Source organism: Ranitomeya imitator, chromosome 5, assembly GCF_032444005.1.
Source record: "Ranitomeya imitator isolate aRanImi1 chromosome 5, aRanImi1.pri, whole genome shotgun sequence".
NCBI classification, from domain to species: Eukaryota; Metazoa; Chordata; class Amphibia; order Anura; family Dendrobatidae; genus Ranitomeya; species Ranitomeya imitator.
Genome location: NC_091286.1, coordinates 599,374,749 through 599,390,299, shown reverse-complemented (window position 1 = coordinate 599,390,299; position 15,551 = coordinate 599,374,749). Strand labels below are relative to the sequence as shown.

The 15,551-nt window shown below is 38.8% G+C and overlaps 1 protein-coding gene across 1 annotated transcript; it reads right to left on the bottom strand.

Moving 5' to 3' along the window:
* Positions 1–551: 551 nt before the first annotated feature.
* Positions 552–13,910, bottom strand: LOC138638572 (lymphotactin-like). The gene is made up of 3 exons (XM_069727968.1): positions 13,729–13,910; positions 5,616–5,730; positions 552–2,463 (listed from the first exon to the last, which is right to left on the bottom strand). Exons 1-3 carry the CDS (start codon positions 13,793–13,795, stop codon positions 2,172–2,174), a joined length of 474 nt encoding a protein of 157 aa, XP_069584069.1. The 5' UTR covers positions 13,796–13,910; the 3' UTR covers positions 552–2,171.
* Positions 13,911–15,551: the final 1,641 nt, after the last annotated feature.

The window sequence follows — 15,551 nt, the reverse complement described above, 5'->3', positions numbered from 1 at the left end:
TTTGTAATGCTCGGTCACGTACAGGGGTTTGATCTGTAGTTTCGATAAAAACACTTATTTGCTGCAGCTCTGCTACTCCTCCATGATAAGCTCCTGCTATGTAGTCCTTGATATTCGTGTGCTCTGGCTTACCCTGGTTGGCAGCTTTTAATATTGTAGGCAGAAATCAGCCAATCACTGGTGTGGACAGGGTGAAAAAGCGCTCATCACTGAGAAGACTAGCAGAGCTGCAGCAGATAAAACAGTGATTTTGACAAAAAAACAACATTAAGTGACATATTGCAGGTGTCAATCTCTGTCACTATTTTATGCAGATTTTTGAGTGGAAAGTATAATAATCATGACAGATTTCACTTAAACCCAGATGGATACTTAAATTAAGTTTCTGGACTAACCTGGGAGGCTGTTACCCAGTGTTATTCTACGAGTGTTTCCACCTTATTGTACTTCAGTAGTTGGGATGCATAACTATAAACTATAAAGTGAAATCTGGCAGCATCAATATCAACACAACCTGGACCTGATTTTGATGTAAAATCGAACATTACATTGCTTGAAAAAAATAATTTATTACATAAAGGAAGCAAATTATTATACAGGATATACATGATTTTTACAACAGCAAATCTGAGAATCCTTCATTTCAGCAAATCAATGATATTATCAATATGACATGTTAATACAAGTTTTCTGCCTGGCAGAAAGCGAAAGAAGATAAAGCACTGGAAAGATAAGTCACAGTCATCACAAGACATCTAGGTGGAGATTTTATCACTGCTGGAAATTATCTTCTAAAATATTCAAGAAATTAACATATTAAAAATAGATGTTGATAAAATTGATGGTGCTCAGCAGCAAACTCTGTTGGTTATAAGTGGTATTGCAAATTTGCAATTTTTTTTATTAATTTTAGTGACCCATTTTGATTAATGAAGCATTCCCAGAGTTTTTTTTTCCTCGCTCCTCTATAAAAATGTATGTAATGAATGTATTGAAAAAAGGTGCACAGCACTACCTTTCTATAATCAATATTATAACTTTAGTTAAACACGTTGATATTAACAACAAATGAAAACAATGGTGATACCGTCAGAAAAAGGCAACATAAAGTTATTACATGGTCATATTGAACATGGGTGTAGGTTAACAGTATTTAGTAGTGTACAGAGGTATATAAATACATAGCTAAATGTTCCGATTCGCGTGTTGGGGCACAAGACATGCATGCAGGGGTTCGTATATTACCTTTATTGTGCCAATGCAACCAATTGATATTAATACCTCCCTTGTATAATATTACTTTGTTTCTGTCTATATCTCCACTTTTTATTTCATTTTAATACAAATGTGTTTGAAAAAAAAAAGTGATAATACAGCTGGAGTGCTTTGGATATTTACGGTAGTTCCCCTGTGGAGATTGAAAAGAAAAATTAAAATTATTTTAAAAAAAATTTAAAAATAAAAGCATTTTTAAAATAAATCCATTTGGTATCACCAGCTGTGCAAAATTCCAAGCTACGAAAAATATAATCATTAGTTAACCTACATAAAAATTGTTTAGCCGGAATTGTGTGTTTTGTTGTGTCGTCACACCTTAAAGGTCAAATGACGGAGAAATAAAAAAAAAATTACGGGTCTCGGAATATGGACAACACTTACAATTTTTTTCACAAATTTTTGAGTTTTTTCCACCACTGAAATATAATATACAAAACTGTTTTGGTTTTGCGGAATTTTAGTGCCTTGGAGGATCATGTAATCAGATTATTTTCACAATGTTTTCGCCATATAATGAATATTGTAAAATAAATCCCAAAAAGCAATGGCAGAATTGAGTGTTTGTAGAGTGGAGAGTGAGAGGCTATGAAATATGTGGGTAGATAGACCAGTAAAAAATGTTCAATTTCCCGACAGTGCCTCCACAGGAAATATGAAGCATTACACTTTTCTCATAGACATCCATGTTACCATGTAACTGTTTGTAAATTCTTTCTACCAGTACTTGAAAATCTGTTGCTTCTCAAGAAAACCGATAGCATCCATCTCCTATTATATATGTGAATGTACCCCAATTATTTTCAATACATTACTCAGCTAAAAATGAAGGCGCTGTAATCTTGGTTTCCATTATTGTTAGTTTATTTTCAGTAATATTTGGGAATTTGCTCTTCTCAGGGCTTCCCAGCAAGTTTCCTGGGGGCTAGAATATTTCTTATAGACATCACCGATGATGCTTTTTTTGTTGGTTGAGGCTTCCTCTTCTTCTTCTGCTTTCTTTGGCTTTTCTTCCCCATAGTTTTTTTGGATTTGGTCTCAGTCTTCTTTACTTTCTTTTTTCTTCTGTTTTTTGCTCCGGCTTTAGGTGGTTGGCTTTGAGTTTGCTTGTCCAGTGCAATAATAGCTTCTTTAACCCACGTCTCATTGGGATCAGCACATATCTCTGTACCATTTTTAGTAGAAAACCTTAAAAGAAAATAGATATGTTTAAACAGCAGGATTAGCATTAGATGGTGGATGACCAAGTATAAATAATTTCAAGTCAACTTTTCATTGCCAGATGTTTTTACTGGATGTAAAGGAAATCACATGATACAGGATATACAATATTTCAAAATAAAAAGAATTTCTTACAATACTTTCTTTTATTTTCTGTGCCAACCTACCCCAATCCGGACTGGCAAGGGCAGAAATTACAAACTTGTCAAATCTCCTGAATCATTGCTCAGGTTTTCAGAAAAAGGGAAGACACATGAACACACTATTGATACCAACAGATGTTAAAGTTTTTAAAATGAATTGTCTATCCTTAGAGTTGCCCATCAATGTTATATCGGTGTTATATTAGCATTTATTGGACAAAGCTGCAATATCTACCACTTTGGGCAGCATGGTGGCTCAGTGGTTAGCACTGCAGTCTTGCAGCTCTGGGTCCTGGGTTCAAATCCCACCAAGGACAACATCTGCAAGGAGTTTATATTATCTATCCATGTTTGCTTGGATTTCCTCCGGTTTCCTCCCACACATAGGGAATTTTGACTGTGAGTCCCATGGGGACAGTGCTCATAATAATAATAATCTTTATTTATATAGCGCCAACATATTCTGCAGCGCTTTACAGTTTAACAGCTTCAAACACAACAGTCATAAGTAACAATGTTAACAATACAATAATTAAAGCAACACAAAATGACACTGCTCGTGAGAGCTTACAATCTACAATGAGGTGGGGGAGATACAAAGCACAGGTGTGTATTTACAATGATGTATTTACAATGATGGTCCAGCCATCTTCAGGGATTGGGGGATGGATGTAGTGAATGGGCTACACACACACAAAATAACTGATTAGGGAACATGATAGGCCGCTCTGAACAAATGTGTTTTGAGGGAGCGCTTAAAACTATGCAAATTGTGGATGGTCCTAATTTCTTGGGGTAGAGCATTCCAGAGGATTGGCGCAGCACGGGAGAAGTCTTGTAGTCGGGAGTGGGAGGTACGGATTAGTGCAGAGGTTAGTCGAAAATCATTTGCAGAGCGCAGAGGTCGGTTAGGCCGATAGACAGAAATGATGGAGGAGATGCAAGGGGGTGCCGCACTGTGGAGAGCTTTGTGGGTGAGAACAAGTACTTTGAACTGTATCCTGTAATGAGCAGACGCATTTGAGTAACGATTAGCTAGATAGACGACCCTGGCTGCTGCATTAACGATAGACTGGAGAGGGGAAAGTCGAGTGAAGGGGAGGCCAATGAATAGAGCGTTGCAGTAGTCCAGGCAGGAGTGGATCAGGGCGACAGTGAGGGTTTTTGTTGTGTTTGTATAATGTGTATGAAGCACAGTGGAATGCATAGTGCCATGTAGTGAGTAAAATAAATAAATACAGTAGCACAGCCATTACAAAAAGTAGAGTGTTGTACAGTACAAGATAATGTAGACAAAGACACGGCAACATTTGCTCTAGAACTGCAAGTCCTTTTGATAACTGGGGTGCTATGAGTCTGACCTTCACTGTCCGTAGAATCAACCCTCCTAAGCCATATATTTGAACATGTAGGCCACAGGAAGCTGAATAAATTATATCTTGATGTCTTATTTCAGAGAAATCCGTTTTTCTTAAATGTAAATGAGAATTCAGATCTATTAACCGGACACTGATCTGCATGAGAATCTGCCTTCACCTTATTTTAAATAAAAATAAGAGTGGTATGTGATGGCTGCTATCTGCTCTCCTGATCTCACTGCAGGCCTGTATGTTATTATAACTGACACATCTGCAGGTTCATTTCAGTTTCCATCTCACAGGCAGACACTGTTACAAAACAGCAAAGCTGTGAGAGCTACAGCTACTAATCTGTTTCTTATGAGATAAAGTTCAGCTCTACTGTCCTGTGTATAAATTGCAAGTCTCACACTACTAACTTCCCCTTCTATTTGTAATAAGCTCTGGAAGCAGATTCTTTGGGATATTTGTGTCCAGCCCATAGTCCAGAACAGCTCATTTACATATAAAAGGAAATTGTGGATTTCTCTGGAATAACACATCCGATCGCAGATATCAAGATTAGAGATGGCGAACACGAACAGTAAAGTTTGGGGTCCTTACCGAACACCTACTGTTCTGGCACGGATATCGAACATGGACTTCTCCAGGAAGTCCGTGCTAAAAATACACAGTAGCCCCATCAGCCGATGCCTCTGACCGAAGGTAAACTTTTCACCACCGGTAACAGCTGTTGGGTCTCTTTGTCATTTGACAGCGTGGGAACCGCAGCTCTCTGACCGGTGGTAATGATCTTACTGCTGATCAGAGGCAGTGTTTGCCACGCTGTCATGTAGATGAAAATGTGGCAAACAATTCATGTTTGGGCCCCCATTCATGTGAATGGGGTCCGAGTTTGAGTACTGTTCTGATACCTGGACCAAACTTTTTTTAACAGTTTGGCCGACCTGAAAAATCCAGGGGATCGTCCATAACTATTGAAGGTATCATTTTATTCAGCTTCCTATGATCTATATGCCCACATACAGTAGATGACTTAGGAGGATTGATCCTACTGACAGATTCCCTTTAATTCAGTGGTTCACAACCTGCAGCCCGTGGACCACATGTAGCCCGCCATTACATTTTTTGTGGGTCCCAACTCTGTGCATATAGTAGTTTACATTTCAAAGTGTAGCACACTAGTCAAGAGTAGGAATGAGCAAGAATCAATAGAGAACTTTGTATCCATATCTAGCTCATCTATACCTCAAGAGACTGAGGTTCCATGACCCTTGTTTAGCACTACAGACAGGCATATGTGTGCTAAAGGGAATTGTGAAATGCAGCCAGATACTACAACACCGGTAGGTTTCAATAGGGAGAATAACGTTTGTGCAGGGTTTCCTCCTCTGTAGAATACTGACTGAGGGAAAAGATAACCTTCATTCTACAGATATGCTGGAGTTCTTGTAGTGGAACAGGCATATCTTAGACATTAGACAAGTTAACACATTGTTAAGTTTTATTGCTGTTCCCGTAAGTCAATCAAAACACCATTGTTGTCTGTGGACTTAAAAAGGTTGTGCACCCATATTTTAACCAATATTGGTCTGAGCTTTGTGCCCCGGATACTTACAAAATTGCAACAAAAGGGATATCTTTTATTGTATAACTTTTTAAGATGTTAATATCAACTTGTCTTGCTTGCACTTGTGAGCAGTTATGCACATCTTCAGAATTTATTTCCAGTCCTAAAAAGAAAATTATTTGAAAATTTAGGAAAAGATCATTATCGAACATTATAATTATAGGTAAATATTAAGAATATTGTGTCCTGTTTGTGTCCTTGAAGAATAACAATATAGATGGACATTATTGGATTTGAATCTGGCATTTTCACCAGTTTTCACTTATGAATGCTCAATTTTTAAATTACAATCCACTCTGAGCTGGAGGGATTAAAGAAGCTGCTGTCATCTCTAACATACACAGTACAGCACAAATAGAGGGATTCTTGCTTTTCATTATTATTTTTAGCTTACGGAAACAAGCTACAGCACAATGGATACAGCAAAGATGAGCTGTCTGGATGTGATTCAGTTTTGAGATGAGGTAAAAGACTTGTTTGAAAGTTCACCACACTGTTTCTATTTCTCCCTCTGCCTGTTTCCACTCCCTGCTCCTCATTCTTCCACAGAAAATATTGGGTTGTGTCAAATGACACCTGCAGTCAATACTAGGGTGGGAGATGAAGAACTGCCTGATAATAGGCTTATACTGAAGCTACAGAACCAGGGACTAGGAGAAACTATATGCCAATGGGTAAGGAACTGACTAAAAGGTAGGAAACTAAGAGTTCTCTAAATGGAATATAGTCAGGTGTGGAGTACCGCAGGGATCTGTGCTAGGACTAATTCTTTTTTATCTCTTTATTAATTTCCTTCAGGATGGGATCAAGATTAAAGTGTCAGTCTTTGTTGATGTAACCAAACTCTGCAGGATATTAAAAATTGACCTTGACCGTACAATATTACAAAATGATCTGGATAAGATGACTGAATGGGCAAACACATGACAAATAAGGTTTAATGTTGATATATTTATGGTAATGCACCTAGGACGGAGTAATCCTATTGCTGCATATACATTAAATTTGGAGTATACTCGGGACTACAGAACAGGAGAAAGACTTGGGTATTCTGGTTACAAGTAAGCTGAGCAGCAGTACTCAATGTCAAGCAGCAGCTGCAAAAGGCAGATGACTTATTCTTTACTATACTAAGGACCGGGGGGCACTCATTACGAGTAGAAGAAAGGTGACAAAATGTACAATTAGTGGAGAAAGATTAAACTTGATGGACCAAGGTCTTTTTTCAATTTGTGTAACTATGTAACTGGGGAAGGGAAGCTTATTTATCTGATAAAATACATTACATAAGTTTCTTATATTTGTCTATTTACAAAGTTTGATGAAAGTACAGTTTTCTTTTAGGTAGTGTTGCACTGATAGTCAAATGATTAAAATAGAAGTACTATACATACACTCCAGAACATATCCAGAGCTAATGAGTCAATCCTATACATACTGTATATGAAATTTATGATAAAGAAAGATGGAAGGTGGATATAGCCTTTAAAGTGTTTCTCACATTAACATTATTGATGATAAATATGGGGCTGTCTGACAATTTCAAGAATGAAAGGTCCATTGTCCTTAGTGTATGACAAAGTAATGAGCATGGGCGACCATAACTCCTATAGACAATGAATAAAGTGGTAATCTCACTACTAATCCATTTACACATGAGATTTTGGACATCCCTGACTCGGGAATGTTGGGGTCGGATTCCCTGCGATCATACATTATCCAGTGAATGAGACAACCACATTAACTTGGGGAAATCAATAGTAAAATACAGCAGAAAGAGTTTTTCCTTTGCAGACTTCATTTCGGCCCTCTCTTTGTCACAAGTTCACACGTTGTGTAGACTCACCAGTCATGTGCGTAACTCACAGGTTGTTCTCAACCACAAGTGACAATTTCCACGTGTCAGAATAGAGCGTGGCGACATTCACATTCGTGTGACTGTACCATTCATTTCTGTACAACTTTTTGAATGTGATGGGGCTGAGCTGAGCTTACAGCTAGCGCTGAAGCCCACTTATGTGTCATTTTATAGTTGTGGTGGGCAGTATGTGTTCCATGCTTAACAGCCTGAAGAATATACGGATGACAATGCTGCCAGCCCACACAGGAGTGATGATGCTGAATGTATTATGCTTCTTGTTTACTATGCTCCACTTTGCACCCAGTAACTTCAGGCTCATTTTTCGCTCTCTAATTTACATAACCCAAAAGTGACATAAAGACCTGCAGGGGCAAAGATGTAGCAGGCACAACCAAGACCCCATTGCGGAAAAGTGGCCCAAAGTACCTTTAATTCCATAGGGCCCAGGAGCTTGAGGTTATGCTCTGAAGACTCAACTCCTTTAAAACTGTAAATGATTTAATCCATTTCCAACGTGGCCAATTTCTGTTTTTCCTTTCTTGACTTTTCCTCCCCTTCATCCCAGGGCAATCTGTTTACAGTGTTTACCGATTGAGTGAACCATTTTTACATTTTGATAAATTGGACTTTTCTGGACACTTTTTTTCCCTTAACTTTATTTTTATCAGGGGAAAAAGGAGATGATTCAAACGTTTTTGTTTTTTTTAATCTTTTTCATTGCATATTTTTTAAAACAATTCTTTTCTTTTCACTGTATTTATTAGTCTCCTTATGGGACTTGAACCTGCGATTGTCTGAGGCTTGCTTTCATAGGAGCTCCGTAGTGACAGGCACAGAGGTCTTCAACAGAACCCCATGTGCCATAGCAACCCAGTGACGCCCCATGATGATATCATGGGTGCACCGATGGTCGCTTAGAATTGTGTGTCTCCATGCTGCTACACTGCTAATGTTGCTGTCATAGATTGACAGAGGCATTTCACAGATTAACAATCACGGGTCGCACTCCGCACCACCCTCAGCTGTAAGAGGCAGGTCATAGCTGTAACACACAGATATAACCTGCTGATCATGGGGCGATCTCACCCGCTGCCGACTTGCACTGTACATGTACAGCAGATGTCAGTAAAGGGTTAATATATTGCTGCTTACAATTTACATTAAGATTTGAACTCCAGGGTGGGCCATGTATATGGATACACTTAAATAAAATTGGAATGGTTGGTGATATCAACTTCCTGTTTGTGGTATATTAGTATGTTAGGTGTCGAGTTTCCACTGCTGCACAGGAGAAATCTCGAATCATGTCCACTGCGGTCTCCTTTTCTTCTCCAGCCACAGTGGAACCTGCTCAGCGGAGACGTCGGTCCCAGCGTCTGGCTCAAGCTGATACTGTGCATTTGGTTACTGCTGCCTTTCCAGGCTCTGCCTTCAGGGGTCACATGCTCAGGTCCTGTTGAGGCTCCTATTGGACCATCAGGAAGGTCCCAGAGCGCTACTACTATAAAAGGTTCGCATGGCCGCTCGGCCATGCGCTAGTGTAAACTTGCTAACGTGTGTGTGGATGTATGCCTGTCAATGGATGAAAGCTCCAAATCATTCCCATCCCTAGAGTTATTGACTGCTCGCGAATGGTGGAAGCTACCTAGCATCTGACAGTGCTATCCCGCACATCTAGCACACGATACTGCGTCTGTTAGCAGTGACCGCCAGTGTGGCCAAGTTTGAGTGGTTAGTGGCGTCTGCCAGAGCGGCACTGCACGCACTCTTGTGCAGTAAATTCTTAGTTCTGATTAATTTCTGACACCCCAGTAGCGGTGTTGAGCACAAGAGGTCTAGAGGAACTCTTTCCCTGAGTCTTGGGACAGAGTTCTGTGACGCTTTGCTTGTGCTCTTTGCGCTGTACCGCGGCCCTGTGATGCAACGGGGTTCTCTTCCTTCATACCGGGTGAAGCTAACCCGTGTGTATTCACATTATACTACCATATAGTTCGTCATTACTGAGCAGCAGGTGTCTTTTCTGCACGGTGGACCCCGGACTGCGAACACACCTAATATCCTCTCTAATTATTATTTTGTGCGTTTCACCAGTCCTATCATTAGTATATGGGAGGGGGAAAACTTTTCAAGATAGGTGGTGACCATGGCAGCCATTTTGAAGTCAGCCATTTTGGATCCAACTTTATTTTTTGCAATGGGAAGAGGTTGGTTTTAACGCAACTTGATTCTTTCATGAGTTATTTACAAGTTTCTCTTTGTTTACAGCCATTGACATTTCACAGAGGTTAACACATGAGGAGCGGATAGAAATTGTGTTGATGTGTGGAGAACACAGTACCTAGATCATTGCAGCAGATTTCAATGCAAGACACTCTGCGCAAGAAAACTGTCACCATTCCCATTTGATTTAGGTGTATCCATATAAATGGCCCACCTAAAAAAGTTTGCCTCATCACTGAACATAATGTTCTGTATAAACTGAGGGTCCTATTTCAATTATTGTTTTGCCCATTCTGCAAATTCAGCGCACCGATCTGGGTCATCCTCGTTGAGATGCTGCAGAAGCTGGATTTTGTAAGGGTGCCATTTGTGAGTAGCTAATATCCCCCGAAGGGATGTTCGACTGATTCCAGATTAGAGCGCTGAATTTGCAGAATCAAAAACACTGATGAAAGTCGGACCTTAGGGAGACAGGATTGTCTGGTTACCAGGACAGTGGTGTGTATTCACCACCTCAAGAAGCTGATGAGTGAAAGGCTAGGCGAGGAGAGTAGCAGCCCAGAAGGGACCATATCATGAGTGAATAGTAAGCTTCTGTAGTGATGAGGGTCTGAAATGCAAGTGTGTGTCCAAAGACCTTCTACAGAATGAGAGAGTGAGACACAGGATGCAGAGGAGCAACAGACAGATCTAGAAAACTGAACAGTCAATAGAGTCTATGCAATTCCTGTTGTGGTGAAGAGACCAGAAGAGGCCAATGTGGAAGACATCTCTACAAAGAAAGTGTAAATTAGTTGTTACTGGGACATTTTAATGAAACTGTGCCTCATGTCATGAACCATATTAAAGCTATCATTGTTTAAAAAGAATGTCCATGCATGTCCATGCTTTTTTACCACCTCAAGCAGGGTCTCCATCAAGGTCTATTCCTGATTTAACCTGATATTCGCTCCACTCTCCTTTTCGGGGATTGCATGCTCAGATTCTGACTGTATTTGGTCAAACATGAAGCCAATTCAAAAACTAAACAAAGCTACAAGTTTTGCAGAACAGTGCTTCCTTGCCATGTTTTAGAGATCACCAGTAGTTATAGCAATTGGACCCTCGATCGCTAGAACATCAAAGCTTTATAATACCAATATGTCATAAATCTTGGGCTTTGATTAAACTCTCGATTGATTTAGCAAGTCACTGAATCCTTCCTCACTTCCTTTTTTCGGGTATCCACAAACCCTCTGCTGTTTGTTAAACTTTGCTTGACTAACAAACTAATTATGGTAAATAAGGAACGAATGAGAGTATCTTTGATGGCCTCACAGAAGCATCTGGTTAAGTCAGACAACTCTACATAGTGGCAGTTCCTCCTCATGTCATAATATAGAAAGTGAATCAGTTTCTTGTGACAAAGCACACTGGGATTTCAATTTAAGCCATGTGACATGTCAGTGTCGCTTGTCTACAAATATTTTCTTCTCCCTTGACAACGTTCTTCTTGATGTCCAGACGTAGGATGTGTCAGATGAGTGAAGTAGAATAGAGTGAGGAAAATTTCTATTCATAGATGATGCTTTACCTTAAGGGCATGTTAATGTATTAGAACATATTTTAAGAAGGAAATAAAGAAAAGGGGGATGCAAGCCCCACAATACATCCCTCTCAATGTTTTCACAGTTACCGCGACTCCTTCTTTTGGTGGTAAGCAATACATAGGGCTGACCTGTAATATTTTATGGACTATAAAGCATGGTATTGGTTGCGGCTCTTAAAACCACATGTGATGAGAAAATTGAACTTTGAATTTAGCAGCTCCCAAAAAATTTGATTCATATATAATCGTTTTATGGGGTTTTCAATTTACGGCAAATCGTAGGAGCTCCAAAGCCTCTAATTGCCTTGAAAAGATTTATAAAGCCTTTGTAATGTCAAATTGATATGTCAAACCATACAACATGATAATTAAATAAATGATTTGAGATTGTAGTAAGCTAAAGCCACAAAAATTGCACTTTATGTGAAATGTTTGATAGAAAGCACCCTGACAGCCAAAGCTAAGGGTAGATGCAATAACAGATACTCATAAAAAGGATGACATGAACAGATCACTAAGTTAGTGTACAAAGAGTGACCATATACCTTATCCTTAAGAAATGAAGAAATTGCCCTGTAAGCAGAGGACCACAAAACCATAATCTCTGGTGGCAGGGCATCAGATATGTAATAGCAAACTCTCAGCCCCACAATCCCTAAAACAAAACGAGGGAAAACCTGGGAAAATCCATGCCAACTTCAACCAGGGTCATTATGATACATGTGCTCAAAAATGGATTTTATGATTAGGTCTCCAAATTTTTGTTGATTCAACCCCCCAAAAAATGATGAATTTGTTGAAGCTAAACACAAAAGCCATAAGTTAATGATTTGAAAGCATTTAAAGGATGTGACCTGAATGTTTGATCTGGAATGATATTGGAAGAATACAGTCCCCTGACCCCTATTCTACAAGCCAATGTGACTATTATACCATATCCAGAAAATAAGACTAAATACAGAGTTGCAAATCCAAAGTACTAGGCAGTCATATTCATATGAGATAGTAGAAAATGTATTGGCAATCCCAACATGAGGGTGCGAGTTTATACCGTTTTGGTCATTAATTCTGACCTTCATAAGGTACACACATGGCTTATGCAGACAGAAGTCGATCAAGCTGTGATAAAGTGCCACGGGAGAAGCGCCGGACATTTGCAGTGGTGAGAGCGGTAATGATACTGTAGTAATAATATTAGCACTCTCGCTACTTTGTGTATCCCATGCTTTTACATTGCATGAGCCAACTGTGATACCAGATGAAAGTCAGAGATAAAGTCCAAAACATTGAACACTCACCCACTGGGTTGAAAATACTAATTTCTAATATCTCATATCTATGTCAGTGCCTCAATCTTTACAGTTAGAGTATGCAAAGGCCAGGCCTCTTTTAGCATACTATCCGATCTGGAGTGCCGTGGTATAAACTAAATAGAGAATTGGACAATTGGGCATACATGTGGATTGTTTATTAGAGATGAGCCAGCACTAAAATGCTCAGATGCTCGTTACTCGAACCAAGCAATTTCTAATGCTTGCATGCTCGCTTTCAGTGACGAGTTTAATGTGAGTTAATATGAAATCTGAGCATTTTTCTGGCAGACCCTACAAGGAGGACTGGGGGAGGAAGTGAAAAGGTTGAAGCGGATAGAAAAAGTGCTGAATGGAAGAATAGAATGGAGAAGACCTCTGGATGCATCTCTGACTCCCAGATTGCTGCTGAGAACAATGGTGTCACACTTTTACTCCACTTTGAGGATTGACAAGAAAACATTCAAATTTGACTAGAAATTAGAATTTACAGGAAAAAATAATGTTAAGGAACCATTTTTCCTGAATAATGACTTATATAGGGCAAATTTTAAAAAGGATTTAAAAAATAATACTTTAAGTAATCAAAAAGTGAATTATTTGTTAAAAAAATGGAAATTTCAGTGTAATTTATGAAGGAAGAAAGAAGTGCCAAATTGTGCTCAAGTTGTCATGTATTGGTACTCCTAGACTCATAAAGGCTATGCACTAAGTGCAAATCCTGTCAAAAATTACAAGCAGGGTCATCCGTACACCCTTGAAGGCATCCACTGGAAGGCCTCGTAAAAAAAATTAAGAAAGTGTAGTATGGGAGCAGCCAGTCTTGGCTAATTATATATTGCATGACACTTTAAACTTATTATATAGAAAAGTTTAGAATTTAAATAAAATATAATGTCCACTGCATAAATGATCAATGTTTAGAATTGCATCAGTATAATTCTATCATGTTGGAAGGGTCAGTACCATCTGGATATGCCAAAACAGGAAAGAGGAACAAGAGGAACATAACATCAGATATGGGAATAACCTTGTGATTTTTCATGTGAGGATTAAATATGATCACCAATACAACGTGAACATTAATAATCATAATTTTGTTTGTATATTCAAAACACTCACCATGACTTTGTGTCACCGTCAGAACTACTCCAATGGAAGTAAGAAGAGTAATATGATTTAACTTCATCTTTCAGCCCGATGGCAAAGACAAGAATGGATGGGGGTCCTGAATCTAAATAGTAAAAAATCTGATGGGCTCTGACTTTTACTTATTGGGCGGTAGAAGGAAGTGGTATTTTCCAGATTTAGGTATAATAAGTTCTTCCTCCCATATGAAGCCCCTCAAAAGTGGAAATTTCTTGTTAGCAGTGGACAAGCACATATAAGGTAACACAAACCTCAAATATACAGTTGCGGGTTTTGTAGTGGAAACTCACAAGTTCTCATCTTTTCATTTCTTCTTGGGTTTAGGTCTTCCTGTGCGAAGTAGAAAGTATGAACATATTTTTTCTAACCACTTAAATAGAAAGTTTTGGTTGCACTTGGGCACATATTAACTAGGTACTGTTTCAGAGTTAATATTGATTCCAAATGAGCATAGTTATGGCAGCCAAGTTATAATGTATGACACATGGACGGCTACCAAATAGCACAAGAATCCTGATTTCCTAATAATAGACGTGTGAGGAGCAGAGCCATACATTAAGGGTCTAAAATGGAAAAAGTACTGTTGCAGCATCAGTCAAGGAAAGGAAACAAATCAGACACAGACTTAAAATTTGAAACACAAACATTTTAGATGTTATCACTATCAAGTTGTAAAGGGGCCATATCCCACTGCAGATAGCCACACTTTACATATACCCCATAATGGTCACACCCTAACTTAAATCATGTATCTTTTTAAATGGTTTTAATGTGTTATTATCTGTTGTCCTATCTCTTAATAAAAATGTATACTTTTTTGGTGATCATCGCAATTTTTTTTCTGTTCTTTGTCTTTTACTATTCATATTGCTTGTTGGATGACTTGGAAAGTTGATCCCTATATATTTGTAGTGCCCACCCAGCTAGTTATGTAAATGGTTTTTTAATGGGACAAACTTTACTTCTGCTGTACTGTTTTTTTTTATCTCACTGCAGAGCTGAGTGTGATTATGAGAACAGACTGTCAGTCATTACATGTCTCACACTGCTAACGCCACCTTTTATTTAGAATGAGCACTGGAGGCAGATTCTTGGGGAGATCTGTGTCCAGCCCATAGATGTTGTCTATAAGAAAAACTTGGATTTCTCTGGATCAAGACATCGGATCGCACATATCAAGGCATCGTTTTATTCAGCCTATGACCTACATGCCCATATAAACAGCTTAGGAGGCTTAATCCTACTATTCTGACTCCATAAATAGACTGCGAGTGTAGGGCACTTGAGAGACCATTTCTGTGGCTCTCTATATACTATTACTTGCACAAAGAGATTTCATCAAATAGCTTGACTCGACTGCAGGAGGCACGTAGGGAAGATTAAAGAAGACAGTTTATTTTTAAGCTGCATTCTTGGAGTTATGGGTAACTCTAGTAGCAGTAGCTGTAACGGCAGGAGGTAAAAAAGACTATTAGGAACCAGAGCTACAAGACATAAGGTTATTAAGATGGCTGACACAGAATGAGGAAGAAATGAGGGGTTGCTGATATCAGAGCTAGGAAGGCAGAAATGAGACCTACAGACAGATCCCCTTTTAATGCCTTTTGTTCTATTATGTGTTTTTTTCTCGCAAGATTATTTAAATTTGATAAATTTCTATTTATGACATTCAGTCTATCTACTGTATGTTTTTGTATTGTATTATTATTGGAATATGTTTATATTTCTATATGTCTAGCAACTATGTTGTTTATGTAACCATGCCCTCCTCTTTTCCCCATTATGGCTCTCATTAA

Excerpts from the sequence above, each read along its gene's own strand:
- LOC138638572 (XM_069727968.1), bottom strand. The coding sequence starts at position 13,795 with ATGAAGTTAAATCATATTACTCTTCTTACTTCCATTGGAGTAGTTCTG. Across the intron at positions 5,731-13,728 it reads GACGGTGACACAAAGTCATG|GACTGGAAATAAATTCTGAA; the intron begins GTGAGTGTTTTG and ends TTTTCTTTTTAG. Across the intron at positions 2,464-5,615 it reads ATCCCTTTTGTTGCAATTTT|GTTTTCTACTAAAAATGGTA; the intron begins GTAAGTATCCGG and ends TTTTCTTTTAAG.